The following is a 22132-nucleotide window of genomic DNA, read 5'->3' as shown; positions in this document are numbered from 1 at the left end:
CTAGGCCAGGCAATCTTATTCTTAAGGCCACTGCACACCGGCTCGCAAGGCACTTGATGGAATCATTGAGACATTCCATTATGGGGCCACGGGGGGGACAGGATGTCCCCCCCATCCCCGCCCCCCTCCCCTGTCCCCACCACCCCAGGCCGGTGGACCCCACATTCCCCGCGTCCACAACGGAGTCCTTCCCCTGGCGTCCTTTCCATAACCGTGCCGGCGACCGGGGAAGCTGAGCACGCCCACCGCCACCCCCAGTTCACCCCCACCCGCGGCCTCGCGTTCCTGGCTCCCGCCCCCTCCCACCGCCCGCAGCCCCGCAGCCCCGCAGCAGCCACAGGGGGAACCAAAGAGACAGAAGCCTTCCCAGCTGCCCGGACCACAGACGCCAACACCCCCCGCCCCCCACCACACGCGCCCGCCCGCGCCCCGCACGCTAGCCCACGACCGAGCGGCGGCACCAGCAGCAGGCTGCAGGCTGCGGGCTGCGGCGACCGCACCGGCGCGCTCCTGGCCGCGCTCGCCATCCCAGGTGACTAGGACTCGCCAGCTCGGCCGGCTCGGCGGGGCCCCAGCCCCAGCCCCCGCTCGCGCCCCCGGCCCGGGCCCGGCACCTCCCGGCCCTCGTGCCCTCCCCCGCCTCCCCGCCTCCTCCCCGGCCACCCCAGCTCGCGGGAAGGGAGGTCGCGGCAGCGGCCCGGCGGCACCGGCGATCGTGGCGACAGCGGCGACAGTGGCGGCGGCGGCGGCGGCGGCGGCGGCGGCAGCGGCGGCGGCGGCAGCGGAGGCTGCGGCGGCGACCGTGGCAGAGGCGGTGGCGGAGGCCTCCGTGGCGGAGGCGGAAGCCGAGGTGGAGGCTGAGGTGGAGGCTGAGGCCTCAGTAGAGGAGGCGGCGGCCACCCTGGGGGAGGCGGCGGCCGCCCTGGCGGAGGAGGAGGCGGAGGCCGCCCGGGTGGCGGCGGCGGAGGCCAGCGCGGCCGAAGCCGCCGCCGCAGCAGCGGAGGCTGCGGCGCCCCCCCTGGGAGAGGCGGATGCGGATGCGGACGAGGAGGTGGCGGCGGCCGTGGCGGCGGCGGCTGCTGCGGCGGCGGCCGCTGTCGTGGATGCAGATGCGAATGCCGAGCCGGGCGGGGGTCCCGAGGGGAACCCAGACTTTCCCATGGCCTCGCTGTACGTGGGCGACCTGCACCCCGAAGTGACTGAGGCAATGCTCTACGAGAAGTTCAGCCCAGCCGGGCCCATCCTCTCCATCCGCATCTGCAGGGACAAGATCACCCGCCGCTCCCTGGGCTACGCATATGTCAACTACCAGCAACCGGTGGACGCAAAGCGGGCCCTCGAGACCCTGAATTTCGATGTGATCAAGGGCAGGCCGGTTCGCATCATGTGGTCCCAGAGGGACCCCTCGCTCCGCAAAAGCGGGGTGGGCAACGTCTTCATCAAGAACCTGGGCAAGACCATCGACAACAAGGCGCTGTACAACATTTTCTCAGCCTTTGGCAACATCCTGTCCTGCAAAGTGGCCTGCGACGAAAAGGGGCCCAAGGGCTATGGGTTCGTGCACTTCCAGAAGCAGGAGTCAGCCGAGAGGGCCATAGATGCGATGAATGGCATGTTCCTCAATTACCGCAAAATCTTCGTGGGCAGATTCAAGTCCCATAAGGAGCGAGAGGCTGAAAGGGGAGCCTGGGCCAGGCAGTCTACCAGTGCTGACGTCAAGGATTTCGAGGAAGACACCGACGAGGAGGCCACCTTGCGATGAACACATCCAGGAGCATCCAGCCAGCAGAGCCAAATCTTGGCTTCCACCCGGTTTACAGACCCCCGCACCTCCCCAGCCCCACCCCCCCCAGCCCAACCCACCAGCAGTGTATTGTATTGGGAGTGCAGGTCTCTCTCTTCTCTCTTCTCTCTTCTCTCTTCTCTCTACTCTCTTCTCTCTTCTCTCTTCTCTCTCTCTCCTCTTCCTCTCCCTCCCTCCCTCCATTCCTTCCTCCCTCAACCCCCTTCTGCTCTTCCAGTTCCCTCTCTCCCTCTACCTCCCCATGGCTTCCCTTTCCTCCCTTTACCTCCCTCTCATTCTCCCTTGCTCCCCCTTGCCCTCCTCTCCTGTCTCTCTCCTTTGCTCTTCCTCTCCCTCTTCCTCCCACCCCCACCAAGAACGTTGTGAATTATCTTACTGATATGTGCCATTGCATAGGTCAAACGCTGCCTCTTCTCCTTGTGGTTTAAAGATGTTTTCTTTCTCTCTTTGTTTACTGCACAGGTGATAACGATGTCTTGGTAGACATACCGGAAGAAGGAAATCAGATGAGGGAAAACCAAGAGAGCATTTGCTCCCCCCTGATCCTACTCCCCAGAGAGAACCACTCTCACCACTTTTTTTCTGTGATGTTTTCCCTGGCCCTCTCCCCACTAGCTTTGCTCTCTTCTCCACCCCCACCTTCCCTTTTAACATCCTGTTGTACAGTGGTTCATATTCTGTGGTGTTTCTTAACCTGCTTTTTCAGCAATTAAAACCAAACAAAAATCAGCCCATAAACTTCCCTCCATGTTATTCAACAGGCTTACAAAACGTCATCTTCGGTGCCTGCAGAGTGCTCCAGTGTATCCATGGACCTTATCATGTCTGTAATCATTCCCGCATTGTTGGACATTCAGGTGGTGCCTAGTTCTTTCCCTGTGTTTGACGCCAACACTGCGTGCTCTGATGAGTGAATCCTTCCTTGTCAAGCCAAATCTTTGCTAGCATCCTGGATGGTCTCCCTAACCGTGGACTTGCAGAATCCACTTAGAGACATGTTACAGACTTCCCGTGTGTTGCCAAAAGGCCCCCTTCATAAGCATTGTGCGGATTTGCACTTGTGCCAGCCAGCGCAGCTAGTCAAAAGAGTATGCCCATCCCCCTGCATAGTCTTCTGCTCACTGTAATTGATGTGTGTGTATGTGTCTGTGTGTGGGTGTGGGGGCACGTGTGCTCGCGTGCATTCGTGTGTGCGTGTGTGTGTCTTGGCCGGCTTGATGGGCTACAAATGGTATGCCACTGTTCTTGGTTGTTTTGCTGGACTTGAACACTGTTAATTCACCCATTTCCCCTGTGCCCACTTCCTGTGTGTTTTCTCGCTGTCAGAAAAATAACCCAGCTTTATTGCAGGAAAAAAAGTATCACAAAGCAGACAAGTTAACAGAAGAAAATTAATGTCACCCATAATCAACCCTAGTTATATTCTGTATTCTACTTAAACATTTTCATGTGTGCCTACCCTATATTTTTCATGTGATATAATGTGAATTTAATGTATATACTGTTTCAATATCTGCTTTTTCATACATAAATATATAATATAGATAGAGATATATAGTTATTCTTGAACTTCCTTTCATGTCATTAAATATTCTTCTAAAATATTTCTGTGTCGTTTCAATGTTGCTTTTTATTGGTGGGCTATTTAGAAAGATATATATGTGTATATATCTACATTGCTTTTAGATAGACTTGAAGATGGAGTCACTTATTTTTTTGTTTAACTATTTCCTCATTATGAACAACTGGGTTCTTTCAGGTTTTCTTATATACATAAAACTTGCCTGAAGTATTATCGTACATGCACTTTGCTTACATTCAGGATAATTTCCTGAACGAACATTCTTAAAAGTAGAACTGAAAGGTTCAATGATATTGAAGGTTGTCGTTTGTTATTAGTAAGCAGTCATCCACTGAAAGAGGGAAAGCTTAACATAAACTTCATAGTTTGCGCACAAATAATAAGAGAACTGGACATTGGACAATATCTGGACTTTGTATGACAATCATTTTGTACTCTCATTATTTTGTTAGAGCAATGGACAGTCTTGTTTTTTATTCTAAGTATTTTTAACGCATATTATACATTCTCAAAATAAAGATACTAAAATACATATTGATAAGGAAATAATGATTCAATCCCACCCTTCAACAAGTAAAATGCCTTTGAAATATTTCCAACATATCCATGAACAACAAATACCTCCAAAAATGTAGTATAGAACGCATGCTTTATTTTGGAATATGCTCTCCATATCTGGTTGGTCTTATCTTTCCAAATTAATATAGGTTTTATAATTGTGTTATTTTAAATGTCTCATTTCTATAGTCCAATCCCTTAATATGATTAAATTGGATCTGGCAGTCCCCCAGTAAGTTTCAGTTTATGAAGAACACATTTGTAGCTGAAATTTTGCTGACGTCCAGAGATACACATCATTGTTTTATATGCCTTGCTGTCTGTTCTCACATGCTTTTTTCTGTAAAGTTTATGCCAGTGGTATAGGAGAATATATATTTTCCTGCTCACTTATTAAATCCATATTTTTAAGTTGTGATTAACTGGTTAGGCTTGTGAATTTTTTAAATTTAATTTTGTAAGTGCCTTGTTTTAAAAGAAGATACCCATGTGTACACAAATGATTTACCACACATTTGATCAGGATAATGTTATAGGAATCATACCTCATTTTTCATTTTGCAATTTTAAAAAGGTTTTGATTGTTATTCCAATAAAGTGCTCATTTTAAAATTAAATCAAATTGGGGTCCAGTGTGATAGCATAGTGGCTAAATCCTCATCTTGCATGTGCCAGGATCCCATATGGGTGCCCATTTATGTCTCAGGTGCTCTATTTCCCTGCTGGTTCCCTGCTTGTGGCCTGGGAAAGTAGTTGAGGATGGCCCAAGACCTTGGATCCTGCACCCAGGTGGGAGGCCCAGAGGAAGTTCCTGGTTCCTGGCTTTGGATTGGCTTAGCTCCGGCCACCACTTGGGGAATGAATCAGAGGATGGAAGATCTTTCTTTCTGTATCTCTTTCTGTATATCTGCCTTTCCAATAAAAATCTGAAAAATTAAGTCAAATGACATTCATAGGCAAAAAGGATTAAAACTCACTTGTATCTGTGTATAAAATTGTCAATCTTGTGGTCTAAACCATTTGTGTGCCATGATAGAGTTCATCTTCATCTTTCCCCTGATTTTAATGGGTTGATATGTGTTTCTAATTTTTCTTCAAAGGAAAATTGCTTTGAATATTCAAGTATATAAATCGTTGCTTCTGTAAAGTATGGTTTCCTGAGCAAACATCATTGCAGATATGTATTTCATTACTGCTAGGTGGTATATATTATTCTAATTTTTATACATGTTAAAAAATGTGTTATAGATTATTAGCAATTTCTGATTAGAAGTTAGGGAATTGAAAACTACTTGTAACTCTGTTCTTATTTCTGGTTTTAATATGCTGACCAGTATCTTTGAAGAAATGTATAACATATATATATTATTTCATGTTATACTTTATTTAAATTTCTTATATATAAGATACCAGATATGCTTTACATCTTTACAATTGGGTCAGAATTTTATTTAATAATAAATGAATATCAGAAATGTTCATGTCTATGCTTTTTAAATTTAAAATTTTATTTTTAGTATTATTTTTAAAGATTAATTTTTTTTTAATTGAAAAGTCAGACTTACAGAGAGAAGAAAATAGAGCAACAAGATCTTCCATTCACTGTTCACTTCCCAAGTGGCCGCAACAGCTACAGCTGAGCTAAGTCAAAGTCAGGAGCCAGGAACCTCCTCCGGGTCTCCCACGCAGGTGCAGGATCCCAGGGCTTTGGGCCACCCTCGACTACTTTCTCAGGCCACAGATAGGGAGTGGGATGGGAAGTGGAACAGATAAGTTAGGAAGTAACGCCCATATAGGATCCCAGTGTATGTAAGGAGAGGATTTTAGCCACTAGGGTACTGCGCTCCACTCTTAATTTTACTTTTAATATTGCTTACATAGCTGAGAAGGAGGCGTGCCCACGTGGGCTTCTGATTAGGGCAGGGAAAGTCGAGGTATGGATGGAGGTGGATAGGACAATCAGTTGATGATGCCTTAGAGACTCCAATGTGAGGAAGAATGTTTCAAGAATGTTACTGGAGTGATTTTGGTAGTTCTGACATTGCCAATTTCATTGCACTAAGGCTGAGAAAATGTTTCTAAGGTCTACTGTTTGACAAAGTACACCTTAGTGCATCCACAGGCCCAGGAACATGATGATTTAAAACTTGGCCAGGAAAGTTGTCCAACTTGTTTTGTTTTCCATTTTCTGACAAGGCACTCAATGTCCTCTGCTAGCCTAGATGAGCTAGTTACCATGTCCCTAACGTGCATTTGGGCATGTTGTCTACTGCACAGACGTCAGCCACTGAGAAGGCCCAGTCTTGACACATGATCAGACCACATGCTTTGTGAATTTCCCTGTGGCTGGAGTCTAAACCCAGTGATCTAGTTGGGGAGTTCCCCAAGAAACCTCACAAAAGGGATCCTCAGAATTGAGTCTTGCACCGATCAACTCACATACTGGTAGATGCAGCTGCTTTGTCAGTTCTGTCCCAGCCTCATCTCGCAAGTGAACTGATAGATGCCTTTGCCCAGCCCAACCCAGCCTGTCACAGACCTGGTATTCATGCATATCAATGGGTGACAAGGCCTAGTTGGGATGGCCCTCAATAACCCCCACCAGGCACACCCCCAGCCCCAGTTTTAGCACATGTTGGTATGTGCTGTGGTTTAGCCCATCCTGTTGCATAACCCATCCAGCTCTCATGCTGCAGCTTAGCTCAGCCTGCCCCACTCCCAGATCTGGCCCACAGGTATGCCAATGGGTACCACTACCTTGTCCAGTCTGGCCTGTCCCAGCCCAGGCTTTGTGTTCACCAGAACACAGCCTAGCAGTTCCCCTACCAGGCCCACCTTTGCCTTAGATCCAACCCAGCCTGACATAACACACACCCAGTTCTGGCACTAGCCAGTGGGTACTACTGCCTATCCTGGCCAGTCTGCCCCCATTTTGGCTGTTGCATGAGCCAAAATGTAAGGCAGCCTAGTCCAGTCTGGCTCAGGCCCAGGCCCAGGCCACATGCTGGCTGAAGGTTGCTACAACACTGCCCCTGACTGACACATTCCCAGTTTTCATTCTCATCAGAGGAAGCAGTAGTCTACCAGAAGAGTCCCTGAAGTTCCCCTATCAGGTTTACTCTCAGCCCCAGCTCTTACACATGCTGGTGGGTGTTGCTGCCCAGCCTGACATGGCCAGCCTCAGTCTTGGCACTCATCAGCAGGTTCTGCAGCCTAGCTGGACTGGCCCACACCCATTCTGGCTCTACCTGGCAGGTGCTATAACCTAGCCCAGCCTGGCCCACTCCCAGACCCAGTTCTTATGTGTACCAGTGGGTGTGGCAGTGAAGCCCAAACATTCCCACATCCATTCTGGCTCTTGCAAATGTCAACAAGTGCTGGGGCCTAGCCCAGTCTGGCATGCCCTCAGACCCAACCCATATGCATACCAATCGAATCTGCAGCTTTGCCCACGAGGATCTGCACTAGTCCTGGCTCTCATGTTCACCAGCAAGAGCTGAAGCCTAGCAGAGGAGTCCCTAACCAAGTTCCCCTACCAAGCCCGTTCTTTAACCAAGCCCATTCTTTGCCCCCATCTTCCCCATGCCAGTGGGTGCTTTACTCAGCCTGGCATGGTCCACCCTCAATCTCTGCTTTTACCAGAGGCTGTTGCAGCCTAGTCCAGTCTCTCATGGCTCACACTCCATCTGGCTTTCACACATGCCAGAAGGTGCTGTGACTTGGCCCCAACTCAGTCCACACATTTGCTGAAAGTGTTGCAGGCTTGCCTGGCCTGGTGGGCCCCAGTTAAGGCTATTGTGCTCCCTAGCTTGAACTGTGGCCTAGCAGAGGAGTTCCCTAAGTTCCCCCACTAGACCCACTCCCATCGCCAAGATCTCACTTGTGCCAGCAGATGCTATGACCCTGCTTGGCATGGCCTGACCTCAGTCTTGACCTCTGCATGTGTCAGTGGGTACTGCAGCCAGGCCCAGCCTGGCCTCCTCCAAGCCTTGGCTTTAGCAAGTGTCAAGTGAGTTCTGTTGTCTATGTTGCTTGGCTTGTGACCACACCCAGCTCTTGCACAAACCAGTGGGTGCTGCTGACCCACAGAGCCGAGCCCAGAAGTTCCTTACAGAATCTTCCCGTATGTACAGGTTTCACATTCTCGTGGATGCCGTGGCCAAGCCTGATGTAACCTGCCTTCTGCTCCAACACTCGCAGGTAGATACTGACACCTTGCCAAGCAAGGCATGTCCCTCAGCCCGAACTTTCACATGCACCAATGGGCAGTGGGCAATGCTACTTCGCCCAGCTCAGGTCTCCCATGTGGGCAGGTGACTTGGTCTGATCCAGACACGCCCTCCAGGCTCCCCCTTCTAAATCACCCAGAGCAGTTCCCTCACCTCACTGCAAAGGCAGTGGCCCAGTCTGTGGAAACCCCCAGAAGTCAACCTATCCCTTTCAAACATACCCTCAGTAGACATTACTCCAACACATACCTAGATGCCCTTCCCTGGGCAATCTGCAGCTCCCTAACCCTGTGGTGGCATGTGGCCTAGGGATGAGTTGGCATATCCTTACCTGGCATCCCTTGCCTTCTGCCAAGCTGTGCTGTGCAGAATTTTTGCACACATTTTTAAAAAGATTTCTTTTTTCTTTTTTTTTTTTTTCCCAAAGGGCATGGCATGGTAGCCTAGTGGCTGAAGTTCTCACCTTGCATGTACTGGGATCCCATGTAGGCACTGGTTTGTGTCCTGGCAGCTTCACTTCCCATCCAGCTCCCTGCTTGTGGCCTGAGAAGGCAGTGGAGGATGGCCCAAGACCTTAGGATCCTGCACCCTCGTGGGAGAACTAGAGGAGTCTCCTGACTTCTGGCTTTGGATCAGCTTAGCTCTGGCCTTCACGGTCACTTGGGGAGTGAACTAGTGGATGGCAGATCTTTCTCTATATATCCTCTTTTCTCTGTGGATATGACTTTCTAATAAAAAACAAATAAATCTTGATGAAAATAAAAAGTAGAATGGGCAGCTATGCTGGCATACTGGTGTAATTAACACAAATTTGGCATTAACCGTTTCCAGAATGCCCGCCAGATACTGAATGCTTTTCTCCCAGCAGTGTAACATTTGCTTAGGCGCAGGGCAACCTAGGTAGTTGCCTATAAATGGGGTTCATATTTCTCTTTTTCACATCATTTACCAGATGGTCTCTGATCATTTATTTATTCATTTTTCACTTTTTCATTCTCAGAACTTTTGTTTGTTTTCAGCTTTTCCCTTAATTTCAGAATATTGTGATGACCGCGTTTTACTCAAATTTACAGTCACATCCATAATTATTTACCTGCAAAATGCTTCTTGAAGAAAAATTACAGAAAAAAATTTCAAAAAATTTAAACTCTGTGATAAAATTTGCTTCTACAATGTTATGTCAACTTTCACATACAATTTGTTATTTCTGGCATAAAAATATATAGTTCTCTGCACAAGGCTCTGAACTGGGTAAAAGGATTTATTTTAATTTTTCTGTTTTCAGGAAATAAATACAATTCATAGTCCTATACTAGCATTTTCCTTTTATTTCTGTTTACTAGACGAAGGCTGGGAAAAATCATTACATATTGCTAAACAGAATGAAGAATATATAACAAAAGTGTAAGTTTACCACTGGATAAAAATCACATTTAAAATCTTGCTGCATGAATTTCCACATATAATTATGCATGTATATTTTAAAAGTAAGATTGCTATGTTAGTGTTCTTTGTAGAAAACTAGTTATTTCATTTGAGGAGATTTATTTTGGAAATTGTTGTGCATAGCTACGGGAGCAAAGAAGTCCAACAATTTTTTTTAAAGATTTATTTATGTGAGAGGCAGAGTTACAGAGAGAGGAAGAGAAAGAGGGAGAAGGAAAGAAAGAAGGGTATTTTATTTTAAAAGATTTATTCATTTTTATTGGAAAGTCAGATATACAGAGAGGAGGAGAGACAGATGTTCCGTCTGCTGATTCACTCCCCAAGTGACCACAACAGCTGGAGCTACAACAATCCAAAGTCAGGAGCCAGAAACTTCCTGTAGGTCTCCCATGTGGGTGCAGGGTTCCAAGCAGTCCTGGACTGCTTTTCCAGGCCACAAGCAGGGGGCTGGATGGGAAGCAGGGCCGCCGGGATCCTGGCGCCTTCAAGGCAAGGACTTTAGCCACTAGGCAACCTCACCAGCCCCGAAAGAAAGGTACTGACCCACTTGTTCACTCCCCAAATGGATACAGTGTCTAGGGCTCTGCCAGACAAAAGCCTGGAGCTTGGAACTTCTTCCAGATCTCATACATGATGTAGGGAGCCCACGTACTTGGGTCATTTTCCACTGCTTTCTCAAGCACATTAGTAGAGAGCTGGAATAGAAGTAGGGCACTGAGAATCAAACTGGTGATCATACAAAATGCTGGCCTTGCAGGTGATTTATCCTGCTGTGGTATAACGCTGAACTTGAGAACCCCCAATAGTTTTTGCAGTTTTGAGAACCAAGAAAATCAGCATAGACAGTATTGCAGGATTGGGGGTCATGAACAGATGAGCCATTTACTTTGACCTTCAGAGTCTAATCAGGCTCTATCACAAATATCCCACTTGACAGATCACTGTAGTACATACCCAACATTATGTTAGTCAGGCACAACCTAATTTGTGATGGAAAGTTTAGATCACATGACTTGGTATCCCAAGGAAGTGCTCAGTTTTTACTGAGACTCAGGAACAGTCTCAGAGCTGTCTATGGAAAGATTATTTTTGTTTAGATAATGGCTGGGATTTTTCCCAAACTCCTAAAAGTTTGTACAGAAGTTCACATATATGGGCTTGCCAAAGCTTCCAAACAGTGTCTCCATCTATCACCGAAACATCAAGCACTAGCGGTTCTGTTGTTCATATGGCCCATGTGCCAAAGTAGCTTGAATCACAGTCTAGACTTGTTATGGAGCTTTTTCTTGTTCTGAATCCCATCTAAGATTACCAGTTATCTAAGCCAATCAATTAATGAGCCAGAGTAATATACCTAGGTGAGATATATATTACCTTTAAGCCTCTTTCTTAGTAATAGAAGAGACCAAATGCAACAACTTGTCTTTCACTTTAGAAGGGATATTTCCACAAGTCCTACACCACTGGAAAGTTGACCAAGGTAGACGCCCCTGAATTATTTTTTCTTTTTTTATTTACTTCTTAAAACCTTAAAAAATTTTAAAATAGAAATTGTATATATTTAGGTGATACAATGTGGAATTTCAATAAGGCGTATATTATATGCTGATTAAATCGGCATCATTTTTCCCCTTTCATTATTGATTTGTTTTTTAAAAAAGATTTATTTATTTATTTGAAAAGCAGAGAAACAGGGAGTACAAACATAAAGAGAAAGAGGTTTTGCATTCACTGGTTCATTCTCTAAATAACTGCAACATCTGAGGATGAACCATGCCAAAACTAGGAGCCTGGAACCCTACCCGAGTCACCCAGGTTGGTGGAAAGGACCCAAACACTCAAGATGCATTTTACTGCTTTCGTATGTGAGTTAGGAAACTAAATCAGACCAGCGTTCTGCTATGGGATGCTGCTATCCTGAGTCACATCACTGGCCACTTATTGATGTTGTATGATAGGATCCTTGGAGCTTGTCTCTTTTATGTGCTCAGATAATATATACTCAATCAACAACAGATCATTTAATTTGAAAAATGTGATATTATGTGTGTATGACAGAGACAAGCTGAAATATTCAGCCATAGAAAAATCCTGCCATTTGCAGCAAAGTGGAAAGAACTGAAGAGCATGTGCTAAATGAAATAAGCCATAAAGGTAAATAAATTCCACATGTTCTCTCTCAAATTTGAAGGCACAAAATTAAATCTCAACATAGAAAAGTAATTTCTGGAGGCTATAAGGAGTAGAGGGACGGGGAGAGACTGCCAAGTCAGATTTATGCAGAAGGAGTAACGGAGTAAGTATGTAGGGTTACATAAAACATAGTGGGGTTAATTATAGTTCACAATGGCATATTATGCATTTCCTGATGTCTCTGATTTTTAATCAAATTTATTTTTGTACTTTCTACAGATGGGTGTTTTACCAAAAAGTCTAAGCAATTGATGTTTCTCACTCACTGGATGCAATATATCATTTATAATGGATTGGTATGGTATCTAATGGAAAGGAAAGGAGATGAAGATCCTCTAAAGATAAATTTTGACATAGAGCATTATAGTTGATTCATCAGTTGGAAGGGACAGTGAAAGTACATTACTGGATTTTCTGGATGAAATTAAACTTACTCTGTTAGGTATAATGGAGTGGGATGAAAAAAAGGACATTTGTGGGCCCAGCGGCAGCGTGGCCTAGTGGCTAAAGTCCTCGCCTTGAACATGCCAGGATCCCTTATGGGTGCTGGTTCTAATCCCAGTGTGTCCATTTCCCATCCAGCTCCCTGCCTGTGGCCTGGGAAAGCAGTCTAGGATGGCCCAATGCTTTGGGACTCTGTGTGGGGGACCTGGAAGAGGTTCCTGGCTCCTGACTTTGGATCACTGCAGCACTGGCCGTTGCGGTCACTTGGGGAGTGAATCATCGGACTGAAGATCTTCCTCTCTGTCTCTCCTCTTCTCTGTATATCTGACTTTTCAATAAAAAATAAATACATATTTTTAAAAAATTAAGTTGTGTTAAATCTGTTTGTTAAAAAAAAAAAAAAGAAAATGACGTTTTCCAAATCAGTTACTACCTACTAGATGCCAGAGAATATTTTCTTAAGCAATGAAACCACATATAGTACAGCAGCTGCAACTGAAGTCACCACTTCGTTAAGTTTAAAATAATCCATTATGGGCCTGAAGCAATAGCCTAGTTGCTAATGTCCTCTCCTCACATGCACTGGAACCCCATATGGATGCCAGTTCATGTCCCGGCGGTGCTGCTTTTCATCCAGCTCCCTGCTTGTGGACTGGGAAGGCAGTTGAGGATGACACAAAGCTTTGGGACCCTTTAACTGTCTGGGAGACCTGAAAGACTCTCCGTACTCCTGGTTTTGGATCGGCTCAGCTGCAGTCGTTGCAGCTGTTTGGCTGTCCATTATATTTCTTTTGTGTTGTTGTGCAAGATGTTGATTCTCTCCTCAGGCTTCATCTCTACTGTGCCTTTAAAAAATATTTATTTGTTTTTATTTGAAAGGTAGATTTGCAGAGAGAAGGAGAGATAGAGAGGTCTACCTTCCATCTGCTGGTTCATTCCCTGAATTACCACAATTTCCAGAACTGATCCAATCCAAGGCCAGGAGCCAGGAACCAGGAGCTTCTTCTAGGTCTCCCATGTGGGTGCAGGGTTCCAAGGCTTTGGGCCATCCTCTGCCACTTTTCTAGGCTTGTAAATATGATGCTGTATGGGAAATGCAGCAGCTGAAACAGCCATATTAGAGCAATAAAGGATGGCCCAAAGCCTTGGGAACCTACACCCCCGTGGGAGACCTGGAGGAAGTTCCTGGGTCTTGGCTTTGGATTGGCTCAGCTACAGCTGTTGTGGCCACTTGGGGAGTGGATCATCAGATGGAAGATCTTTCTCTCTGACTCTCTTCTTCTCTGTAGATGTGACTTTCCGATGAAAATAAATAAATCTTTAAAATTTTGATTTGAGCACTCATCGGATTGCATTGTGTTCACATAGATAAGAGTAATCTGTTTCTTTCATTCTACCAATTCAGATGCTTATGCATTCTGGAGACATCAGTGCACCCAAGAATCTTCTTTACCAGTTATCTGAGCATTTCTTAGTCCAGTCAAAGTGACATCAAACTAACTATACCAGTTTGAAGAAAACTGTCTTAACCCATGCATTAGCAATCAAAACACACAATAAAAGAAACAATAGATAAACAAAATCAAGACTCGGATCCTTGAAAACATCATGAATATCAAGATCTTTAGCCAGGTCTGACAAGGAAACAGACAGAAGACATTACTAACTAAAATGTGAACTAGAGTACGTTAAGGATTTTAAGAGAGCAATATTATGATAAATGTGGATATCCTAGGCAAATTTCTGGACACACAGAATTTATCACCAGTGAATCATGAAGAAACAGAAAACCTGTGTCAACCTATAGCTAGCAAAGTTATTGAATCAGTAACTAAAACCTCCCCAAAAGAAAAGTTCAAGATCAGATGGATTCAATGAAGGAATATCTAACATTTTCAGAAAAACTAGCCTTAGTCTTCCTCAAACTCTTCAAAGCAATGAAAAAGAAAAGAATTTTTCTAAACTCATTCTACAAAACTACCATTATCATGTTGCTGAAGAAAACATAAGAAGCTATAACCACAGAATATTAGACACTAATGTCAATGATACAAAGAAAAAAAGTTTAAGAAAATATTAGCACATTAAAATGATTTAACACTTTTAGAGCAAGCAAGCTTTATTTCTGAAATATAAGGATTGTTCAACATATGAAACATTAAATGCAATATTCTACGTTAACATAATAAATGACAAAACTGTATGATCATTTTAATTGTTATAAAAAAATGGAGCAATGTTCAATTGCTTCATTAAAAAAATCACTGCACAAACTAATAATAGAATGAAACTACTTCGATAAAAAGAAGCACTGTATAAAAAATTCAGTGATATAACATTAAAAACCCACAGCAAACCCAATACCCAATATCCCCAAACTCAAGTTTTTTCCCAAGTATCAGGGACTTTATGAAGACGCTTATGCTTGCCAGTTTCATTAAACAATCAGAGAGGTTCCAGCTAGTACAGCTGAGTAAACAATAAAAACACAAATAAATAAATAAAGGGAGGTAGAGGAATATGAGAATAAGAGAATCTGAATTTAAAAAGAAATAAATAAAAATTTGCCAAATAAAAATTTTTAGAATCTGGAATATATTGCTACATTTTCTTCTGGCCTATATTGTTTCCAGTAAGAGGTCTCCTGTGAATTTAGTTGATATTTCTTTATATGTCAGTTGATTTTTTTCACATGAACATTTAAGGATCTTTTTCTTAAAAAATTCTTAAAAGAGAGCTTGATAATCATGTGTCATGTTGAAGATCACTTTTGGTCAACACTGTTGGGAGTTCTGTGCTCCTTCTGGATCTTGTTTCCCAATTCTTTCTCTAGATTAGGGAAATTTCCCCTTACTATTTCATTACATACATTTTTAAACCTAACTTCTCTTTCTGCAACTTCTGGGATTCCCATAAGTCTTATATTTGGCCTTTTAATATTGTCTCTTAATTCTTGAACACTTGTTTTAGCTTGATCCAGCTCTGCTTCCAACTTTTTGTTTGTTTTCCCCTGGGTATAGGAAATATCTTCCAATTTTGAGATTCTTTCTTCTGCTTCATTCATTCTATTTTGGAGACTCTCCACTCTACTTTTAATTTACTCTGCTCTATTCTTCATTTCTGATATATCAGTTTTCATTTGCTTTATTTCTTGTGTGACATATTCCTTAAATTCCTTGAACTCTTGCATTATGTGTTTCTTGTTGTTGATAAGAAGCTTTATAACAAGTGTTTTGGATTCTGTATTCCCAATTTTTTTGATGTCTTCCTCAGTTAACTCTGAAGTTGGCAAAGGCTTTTGCTCCTTTGCAGGGGAGTTTTCAATAGTAGTCATTGTGCCTTTGTTTCTTCTTTTGCTCTTGGTAATTGTGCCTGTGACTATCAGATTCTTCTCCTTGGGGTAGGTGTCTAAGCTCTGTCACCCACAGGCCTACAGTTTGATTTTACTTATTGCAATTGGTCCACAGCTCTTTGTTTGTAGTCACTTGTATCACTCTATACATAGAGTTCCTGGTCTGAGTTCTTATGTTAGACTTCTACCATTGTCTCTGTCACCCCAGCTCCTGACTCAGCTCTCTACCTCCTGTAATAATGTGCTGAGGCTACATCATTTTGTGTACAACTTTTCTCCTACTTCCTGTTAGAGCAATTCCCATTATCAGGAAGACACCAGGTGTCCTATGTTGTTGGTGATGTTGATCTTGCCGGAACCTCTTGGCCATTATGTCTGAGGACCATACGAACCTATTTAGACCTGTACATTACCAAACTCAGTATTATATTCTCTGTAGGACTAGTGCAATGCCTTGAGCTCAGTGAGTTTGCTCCCAGCTCAGCGCATGCACAGCTCACTGTTGTGCTGTTGTCCCTGCAGTCTTTGTTGTTGTTGTTTATTTCATTTAATGGCACAATTTCTTTTTTTTTTCATTTTTTTTTAATTTTTATTTTTTCCCATTAATTACAATGTATTACGCGACACAATTTCATAGGTACTGGGATTCTCCCCCCTTCACCCCAAACCCTCCCCCCACGGTGGATTCCTCCATCCTGATGCATAGCCACAGCTCAAGTTCCGCTGGGATTCCCTCATTGCAAGCATATACCATACATAGAGTCCAGCATCCCACTGACCAAATTCAACGACCTCTTAGGGAGGCCCTCTCAGGTCCGAAGGCAGAGCCAGCAGAGTGTCATCCCGATCAACTAGAAGCTCCAACATATCATCAGCAACAATCCAGGTATGATGAGGCTGGTGCAGAGTCCACTGACTGATATAGACCATCATAGCATCTCCCCTCGTCCAGTATTTCGCTGCCAACATATAACTGAGGTGGTTGATTGATCTAGTCCATCTTCCGTCTTTTCTTGGTTAATGTTCTGATTCCTCCATTATGATTAAGGGAGTTCCCAAAGAAACTTTGAGGTGTTCCCAGAGCAGGTTCCTACACGTACTAGTAAGCACAGTGCCCACCACAATCCATCACCCCGATCAGCTGGTGGTTGCAACTGCTGGGTTGGTTCTATTCTCAGCCCCTACCTCCACTGGAACCAATGAGTACTGCAGTCCATCCTGGTTCTGGCCATCACACACTCATCCTTCACTTAAACCAGTGGGAGGTGTGCTGGTTGGGTGCTGCATTCCTAACCGGCATAGGCAGGCCTGCCTTGGCATTTTGTATTGTATACTTTTTTATTATTATTATTATCGCAACCGAACCTGGCCAGACTCCCGCACAGCTCCAGCGCACAGACTTGCCAGTGGATAACGCGAGCTAAAACAGCCTGGTCTGCCCCCAACCTGAGCCAATGTATGCAAGTGGGTTACTTTCCAATGCCTCTTCTGGGTTGTTTACCTCCTTGCTTCCTGCGTTTATTTGTAGGGTCAATGTCCTGTCAGAGGAACTGTTCAGGTTCCTCCATCAGACCCCTTCCTGGTGTCAGGCTTCACGCATACCAGCAGTTCCTTGGGCCAGCTTCGCTCTTCAACCCATTCTGGCTCCTGCTGTTGGAAGTTTCAGACCAGCCATGGCTCGTTCATATCCACATATAGCTCTTATATGGCTCAGTTGGGGTTGAAACCTAGCCGAGTCCATCCCACATCTACCCTGATCCTCCAGAGCACCAAACTGTGCTGCGGTCTAACCTGGCACAGTGCGTCAATCCATATTTATGCCAAGGGACTACAACTGTGACCCGACCAGAACTCAGCCCCCTTCCAGTTCCTGCGTTCCTTAGTGGTAGACTCCACCCAGCCAAGGCCCCCACCCAAGCTCTCCAACCAGGCCTGTTCCCAGCCAGTATTAAGTATGCCAGTGGTTGCTCTGCATCAGCTCAATGCGCCCCATAGACTGTCGTACCTCCTGCATTGTCTCCACCGGCCCTCCTAAACCATCCAGTGGGGTCAGAATTTCCACGGGGATTGGCCCACACAGCCGGACACATTCTAACCCAGGGTATGGTTCTCGAATGCCAGTCAATGTCATGGTCTTGCCTACTGTGACCCCTCTGCTAATTCATCATCCTAATAAGCAATGGGGACATCCTGCTGGACAAGCCCGTAATTTTGCCTTAAATGAACTGGTGATTGGCAATCTGCACTATAAAGTCAGTACAGGATCGTCAGAGGAAGATTTACTGCCATTGAGAATCTATAGGATTGATACATGTCTCCAGAGCACTGTGGATTCAGCCTGGAGCCATTCATGCAGTATATCAAAGAACCCAAATTCCAGAACTCCCTGGCCGGGCAGTCAGCAGGCACAGCCTGGCGCCAAATGGCGCACTGGCCAGCCGGGAGTTGCTCAGCCCATGTACCTGGGTGTGCCGTGCTGGAGATGGGGCGACCCAAGCCCCTGAGCAGCATGGCTGCCCCGGGGGTTGAGGCGCTCGGATCTCAGCCCCACCCCCCCGGCTCTTCCTCCAGCTGCCACTGCGTGGCTCGCTGGGGACATCCAGATCCTCTTCTCAGGACCTTAGGACCCACCATCCGGGCCCAGAGGAGGGCAGTCAACCAAGAATCCTGGCAAATCTGGAAGACGCCCAGGAGTCACTCAGCCTATGTACCTGGGTGTGCCGTGCTGGAGATGGGGCGACCCGAGCCCCCGAGCAGCATGGCTGCCCGGGGATTGAGGCTTAATGGCACAATTTCATAGGCTCTGGGATTCCCCCAACCCCTCCCCAAATCCTCCCCCCATACTGGATCCCTCCATATTGTTACAGTAGTACAGTTCATAACCAGTCATGATTCCTTCATTGCGGGCAAGGACCATGCAGAGTCCAGCATCTTATTGCCCAGATAAATTCAACAGCCTTGAGTTCAGTGAGTTCTCCCCCAGCTCAGCGCTTGCACAGATCAGTGTTGTCTGTGAAGTCTTAAAGCCTTTGACACACTGTATAAAATGGCTCTTGATGTGCCACTACTAGAGTTCTTGATCTGCTGGCCCTCTGGTCTGAGGGCTACCTCTGAGTATCTAGGATGCTACGTTGTTGCAGTTCACTGAGCCTGAAATGAGTTCATTCCCAGCTCAGTACATGTACAGTCCTGTCACACAGCCTTTGCCTCTCTGCCCTGCAAAGCTTTCCTTTATCTTTGAAAGTGAAATAAAATTCTTCCACAGTAAGTAAAAGTAAAAAAATATGCCTCTTCCAAACCTGCCCTACAAATGATACTTAAAGATGTTCTCTTGACAGAGAAAAGGAATAGTGCTTACCAAAACCAAAGGCAAATGCGAAGAACATCCCAGTAAAATAATTGAAAACTATATCAATGAACAACCCATTGCTAAAATGACAGGACCAAACAAGCACCCATTCATATTAACCCTGAATGTAAATGGCTTAAACTCATTAATCAAACATCATAGATTAGTAGAAAGGATTATAAAAACAATAAAACCTATCTATTTTTTGCCTACATAAGACATATCTCGCCAACAAAGATCAGCGGAAACTATATTTCTTAGATCTAGATGTTTTTTTGTTTCATCTCTTCAAAAACCTTTTTTTTTTGCATTAAATTTTTCACTGACTCATAGATCATACAGTAGCATCATTTTCTTCAAGAAAGTTCTTGATTATCTTTTCCATTTCTTCAGTGACGCATTAGTCATTCAGTAGCATATTACTTAACCTCATGGCATTTTTAATTTCTTTTTTCTTCCTGTTACTGATTTTGTTTTTTGGCTTTTCATTTAAGGGAATATACAGAAACTGTAATGGAGACTATCATATCTAGTAGCATGTTATTTAACTTGATGGCATTGTAAATTTCTATTTTTCTTTCTGTTGCTGATTTTATATTGTGGCTTTTCATTGAATGGGATGTATAATAACTGTGGAATGGAGACTGTCATATCCAGATGTGAGGATACAATGCAGTATGCATCTCTACTTCCAGACTAAAGATGGACTCCCAATAAAACTGTTTACTATATCTTGACAATAGGATGCTGGACTCTGCCATTGTCCATGCCCACAATGATGGATATATGACTGTTTATAAAGAACTATACTATAGTGATAATATAGGGGAACTCAGTGAGGATGAGGGAAAAAGGGAACTGCTAGGGGCCTATGTCCTGTTAATAAAATGGCAATAAAAATAAAAGAAGAACTAAAATTATATAAAAGAAAAACACATACATACACACATCTGTTTATAGCCAATCTCATTTCTTGGAGACTCTAAAGATTCCACTAAAAGCTATTGTTATTATTAATGAATTCAGCAAAGTTAAAGGATACAAACATCAATGCTGGAATAATAGAATTCAGTTATTCTATACATTGAAATGTACAAACTGAAAAGAAAAATTTTAAAATTCACTTACAGAAATACATAAAATAAATATTTATTAGCAAGCTTAACTGAGGAGAAAAGACTTACACACAAAAAATTACAGTTCTGGCTAGGCCATAAGCAGTAGCTGAGAACTCAGTACAGACTTCTGTGGTGGTGACAGAAACCCACTATTTAAGCCATCACCATTGCGTCCCACACGGTACATCAGAAGGAAGCCCAAATATGAAAAAGGACTGAACCTTGAGCCCAGGCACTCCTATATGGGATTCAGGCATCCTAAGTAACTTCTTCATGTGGCAAACTCACACTACAGAACAGATTTCAAAAAGAGAGAGAGAGAGAGAGTGAAAGATTCAATGTTTATGGCTTGGAAGAACTGATATTCTTTTAAAAATTATATAATATATTATATATATAATTATATAAATCATATATAAAATTATATATAATTATAGATATATATATGTAGATATATATAAAATGGCCAAAGCTGGACTGGACTAGTCCATATCTGTGAGATTCTTCTGGGTCTCTCCAATGAGCACTGGGGCCAAGGCATTGGGCTGTCCTCCCTGCTTTACTAGGCCATTATCAGGGACCTGGATAATAAGTGGGGCATCTGGGACTTTTTTATTTTAAGTTTTATTTAAGTTTTGAATTTTATGGTACAATTCTGTAGAGGCTGGGATTGACCCCACAATTCCACCCCCCAACTGATTTCACCCATAGCATCACAATACGCATCCGGGACATTAACCAGTGCCCATGTGGGATGCCAATGAAGCAACTTGATGCAATTACTGTTATCTAGTTTTCTTTAATTGCCTGTGCTTTGAGTGTTTCCCAAGAAATTTTTCCTATACTTATGTCTTGCAGTTTGCCCATTGTTTTCCTCTAATATTTTGATGATATAAAGTAGTAGCTTTAGGCCCTTTATCCATTTTAAATCAGTACAAATATAAGATAGGGGACTAATTTCATCCTTCTATGCATGTACATTCAATTTTCCTGAACAATTTGTTGAAGAGACTGTACTTTCTTCCTGTATTAATTTCAGTTCACTTGTCAGAAATCAGTTGGATTTGGATGTATGGATTAATTTCTGGGATTTCTGTTTTGTGTCATTGATCTACACGTCTATTGTCTTGCCAATGCCAGGCTATTTTGATTAAAATTGCCTGTTTTATGTCTTAAATTTTATACTGTGATGTTTCCAGCTTTATCTTGCTCAAAACTGCTTTAGCTAATCAGGGTCTCTTGTGTCTCTAAATGAATTTTAGAATAATTTTTTTCTATATATGAGAAGAATGTCACAGGTGTTTTGATTGAAATCTTGTTATATCTGTAAATTGCTTTTGGTCGTAGGGACAATTTGAGAATATTAATTCTATTAACCCATGAGCAAGGATACCTACTTTTCTTGTCTTTTTTTAACCTTATTTAGTGTTTTATACTTTTCATTGTAGGATTCCACACATCCTTGGTTAAACATATTCCAAGACATTGAAATTTCTGCAGTGATTGTGTATGAGACTGATCTTATATATTCTTTTTAGTCATAGAATTGTAAAAGGCTATTGATTAAAAAAAGATTTATCTATTCTAACTGGAAAGGCAGATATACAGAGAGAAAAAGATACACACAGAGAGATCTTCCATTCCCTGGTTCACTCCCCAAGTGGTCGCAATGGCTGGAGCTAAACCAATCCGAAGCCAGGAGCTTCCTCCAGGTCTTCCAAAGAGTGGGTGCATGGTCTCAAGACTTTGGGCCATCCTCAACTGCTTTACCAGATGACAGGGAGCTGGACAGAAAGTGAATCAGCTGGGACACCAACTGCACTCCACATGGAACCCTCGTGCATGCAAGGCGAGGATTTAGCCACTAGGCCATTGCTCCTGACCCAACTAGTGTGTGTGTGTGTGTGTGTGTGTGTGTGTGTGTGTGTTGATTTTGTATCCTGCATCTTTACCAAACTTTCCTTTGTGTTCCAACAATCTCTTAATTAGTTGTTGTTGTTATTCCCCCACATAGAGAATCATGTCATTTGAAAACAGGGATACTTTGACCCCCTCCT

General features: G+C 43.8%; 1 protein-coding gene across 1 annotated transcript; it reads left to right on the top strand.

Annotated features, from left to right (window-relative positions):
- Positions 1-388: 388 nt before the first annotated feature.
- On the top strand, positions 389-1869 carry PABPC1L2B (poly(A) binding protein cytoplasmic 1 like 2B). The gene has a single exon (XM_058658732.1). The coding sequence runs from the start codon at positions 1160-1162 to the stop codon at positions 1760-1762; it is 603 nt and encodes a 200-aa protein (XP_058514715.1). The 5' UTR covers positions 389-1159; the 3' UTR covers positions 1763-1869.
- Positions 1870-22132: the final 20263 nt, after the last annotated feature.

This window comes from Ochotona princeps, chromosome X (genome assembly GCF_030435755.1).
Source record: "Ochotona princeps isolate mOchPri1 chromosome X, mOchPri1.hap1, whole genome shotgun sequence".
Lineage (NCBI taxonomy): Eukaryota > Metazoa > Chordata > Mammalia > Lagomorpha > Ochotonidae > Ochotona > Ochotona princeps.
The sequence above is the reverse complement of the archived record's forward strand: the minus strand, read 5'-3'. Positions and strand labels throughout refer to the sequence as shown.